Source organism: Zea mays, chromosome 2 (genome assembly GCF_902167145.1).
Source record: "Zea mays cultivar B73 chromosome 2, Zm-B73-REFERENCE-NAM-5.0, whole genome shotgun sequence".
NCBI classification, from domain to species: Eukaryota; Viridiplantae; Streptophyta; class Magnoliopsida; order Poales; family Poaceae; genus Zea; species Zea mays.
This window is the reverse complement of record NC_050097.1, coordinates 223,404,749-223,408,322: the sequence shown is the minus strand read 5'-3', so window position 1 is coordinate 223,408,322 and position 3,574 is coordinate 223,404,749. Positions and strand designations below refer to the sequence as shown.

General features: G+C 51.7%; 1 protein-coding gene across 1 annotated transcript; it reads right to left on the bottom strand.

Annotated features, from left to right (window-relative positions):
• Positions 1 to 1,121: 1,121 nt before the first annotated feature.
• On the bottom strand, positions 1,122 to 2,358 carry LOC100193478 (uncharacterized). Its single transcript, NM_001138593.1, has 2 exons — positions 1,681 to 2,358; positions 1,122 to 1,591 (listed from the first exon to the last, which is right to left on the bottom strand). The coding sequence occupies exons 1-2, from the start codon at positions 1,850 to 1,852 to the stop codon at positions 1,314 to 1,316; spliced, it is 450 nt and encodes a 149-aa protein (NP_001132065.1). The 5' UTR covers positions 1,853 to 2,358; the 3' UTR covers positions 1,122 to 1,313.
• Between the last annotated feature and the right edge of the window lie 1,216 nt (positions 2,359 to 3,574).

Below are 3,574 nucleotides of genomic sequence, written 5' to 3'. Positions count from 1 at the left end.
TAGTATAGGACTTTAATCTTTTGCTATACTATAAAGTGGGTATGAACTAGTAGATTATACTATTTGCATAGTAGAGTTTAAAATAGATGATGTGATATATAATGTAATAAGTGCTGGAGACAGCCTAAAAGTGCAGGATCTCCTCTGAGTATTATTTTTGTTGTTCAAAAATAAATATCAGTTTTAGGTTTTCAAAACTAGGAATAGTTCAGATCGTCTGAGACAACATATCGATGGTGAAGGTGTGAACTCACAAAAGGCAGTCTGCGGTTAGAGGCCTGTTTCAATATTTGATATATCGTCTATGTGTAGTCCATATATTTAAACAGTAGTCTTTGTCTTCTTTATTTTGTCTTTATTTATGATATCTTTAGCCTTTCTTTAGAAAAACCACTAAAGGTCGGTCCGTCCGGCTTTGTTTCCAGCGCAAGTGATGAGTCACGACTCACGAGTCGTTGTTCAGGAATTAAAAAAAAAACGGTGTCAGCTAAAGGGTCACAGCTCACTCAGTGTTTAAACCACTAGCGACGGGCCACTTAGTAGAGATTCTCTTTATAGCAAGCCAAGCACGAGCAAGTCCAAATTTCTTCTTTACTAAGGAGAAGATAAGAAAGGCCCCCACCTTTTGGAATTATATAAGCAAATAAAGAAAAGTAAATCATTCAGGACTATTTGTTATGTTGAGCTAGATCGAGTAGAGCCATCTTTCTATAAATCAAAAGGTAAAATGGTGGTGGTGGTGGAGAGGCAATGATAACTTGGATTGAAAATAATTGTGTTAGTTGATCCTTTATTTGACTTCTAGGACCTAATTAAGCCATACACTGTTGTTAGTGGTCATATATAGTTGGATCGATCGATGATGCGCTTTGGGCAGCAAAGAGTAAGGGTCTATCTGGTTTGCTGACTAATTTGCCACACTTTATCTACCTTTTCTGTCTAAGATTAGTTATTCAATTCGAACGACTAATCTTAGTTAAAGTGTGTAGCATAGTTAGCCATAAACCAAACGGACCTTAAATCATTATGATGGCAAGTTAAATTTGGTGTCCAAAGTTAATAGCAGTAGACATGTAAAAAGATGTCTTATTAGCTGACAGCAAGCACCCATCCATTTCGCTACGTACTGTGCCTCCCAACTGTTTATTTTGGTTCAACTTCGTTTCAGTTTGTACGTAGCATTACACATGTCTAGAAACATTTTACATTTGTAGTTGTAGCTATATATATATATATAGCTCTCAGCAGCATGTTTAAAGTTTGATTGTGTTGTCCAGTAGTACGTACGTACAAAGCTCTAGCTAGATACGACGTCAGGCTCGTCGGACGTGGAAGGAGAAGCCGGCGGGGAAGAGGTGGAAGATGCCGCCGAGCAGGCGCGTGAGCGGGCCCTGCAGGTAGGAGACGAGGCTGCCGACGTCGGTGAGGTCGGCGTTGCACTTGACGAGCGGCGTGTCCACCACCAGCGTGCAGCCGCCGATGAACGCGGCCAGCGCGTTGGTCATGTCCAGCTCCATGGAGAAGGTGCCGTTGGTGTTGGTCGTCGCGCCCGCCACCACCCTGCCCGCGCACCGCAGCTCCACGTCCGCGTCTGCGTGCCAGGTGAGGTCGCCGCATGCATGTCAATGGGGGTATATACATATCATGTGGTGGCGGTAGTGGGTTGGGTGCACCACGTACTCGGGAAGGCGGGGGAGCTGGCGATGTCGATGAGGCTGCCGGTGTTGCAGGGCACGACGCCGGTGATGACGAGCCGTCCCAGCCGGCCGAACTTGGCGTCCGCGGCGCCGACCAGGCACGCCGCAGCGACGGCGGCGGCAGCCAACAGGAGGAGCGCCTTGGACGACGCCATCCGATCCGATCCGCCGGCCGGAGCGCGCACGCGTAGCTAGCTCCGACGATGTCGCGCGCTTTTGCTCGAGAGCTCCACGACCGACTGCGGAGTGCGCGCAGACTGCTGGTGCTGTCTGGTTGCGTGCTACACGGTGGAAGGCATCTCCACTTATATAGTAGACTAATAGCTAGCTAGGGCCCGGCCGGCGAATTCACGGGCTCAGTGGGTGGTCAGTGCTCGGTGGAAGTGGAACTTTAAACACAGAAGGTGCGCCATGTCGGCACTTGTTTTTAACTCTCCAACCAAGCTGGCCGATCTAGCTAGGGTAGGGGATGCTGCGGTGCCTGCTGGAGATACTGTACTATAAGAAAACAGTTGCTGGATGAGGCAGAACTGATGCTGCCAATGGCGATGCTCGTCGCCAGTTGTCACCGGCATGCATCCAAAAGGTCAAGGGCGAGCCAAGCCGTCACGCGCGCATAGGAGCCAGGGAAGAGACGAGCGAGTGAGAGTGCTGCCAGCTCGTGACTCGCTCGTCATTGGTGTCGTCGTTCCGCCCGGTATGGTTCTCCTTCCTGTCCCATGTCGGGGGAGCATCGGATCGGATTCGTCATTCCTGGACGCACGCGAGCTCTCCACTTTCAGGCGTGCCTGCTGCGCGTGGGGGGTGCTTTGCCAGCGCCATCGTTTCAGGCTCACTGGCTCAGTGCCATCACGTCGGCCCTTTGTTTGAGCTTATGCCCACGAGAGAGGTGCAAAATGCTAAACGTCTAGTTTTTAGTTCGCTTCTATAAATATCATTTTAATTAAAACCATACAATATCAACATGAACACTGAATCAGCTGAGTCATCGTGATAGTAGAAAATCATCACTTTCTACATCTTAAACCATATATACTCTTTTATCTTCATCCGCGTGTAATTTACATGATACTCAATTTATCTTTTATCCGATGAATCAAACAGTGAGATTCTTGGCATAGCTAGATTTTTTAAAAATCTTATAAAAAAACTGAACCAACAGGCCTGTCATTATAGGTGTACATTTGGGCCGGGCTTAATGGGCTGGCACGAAGCACGAAAAAAAAGCCCGGCCCAACCCGTTAACAGGCACGAAAAGGCCCAATATAATTTCACAGGACCATGGCCACGGGACGGCAGCGCGCAGCCGCACGCCCGCACTTGTCCTTGTCCACGCACGGGACGGCGAAGGCCCATTTATCCGTTTAAGTAGAAACCCTAAAATCGAGTCCGTCTCTGTCTCTCCATGTCTGGCCGCCGTCTCTCCCTCCTGGCTCCCAGAGTCCCAGTCCCAGGCGGCCTGCGCGCGACCGGAGGCGGAGCCGCCCCTGCACCTGCACACGACCCGGCGACCGGAGCGGCGGAGCCCAGCCGCCCCTGCGCGCTGCGCAGCGTGCGCCCCTGCGGCCTGCCCCATGCACGCACGGCTGCACGCGACGGCCGACAGAGCCCAGCCGTGGAGCCGCCCCTGCGCGGTGCGCCCCTGCACCTGCACGGCTGCACACGACCGCCGTCCGGAGACCGCCGTCCCTGCGCGATTCGCGCGTCCGCCGTCCGAAGACCGGAGCCGCCCCTGCGCGGTTGCGCGAGCGCGACTGGAGCCTGCGCGCGACGGCTGATCGAAGCGGAGCCGCCCCTGTGCCCTGCGCCCGTGTGTATTTCGGGCCATTTTGTATTTCGGGCCTTTACAATTTTCGGGCCGCCCGTTTAAAGCCCGA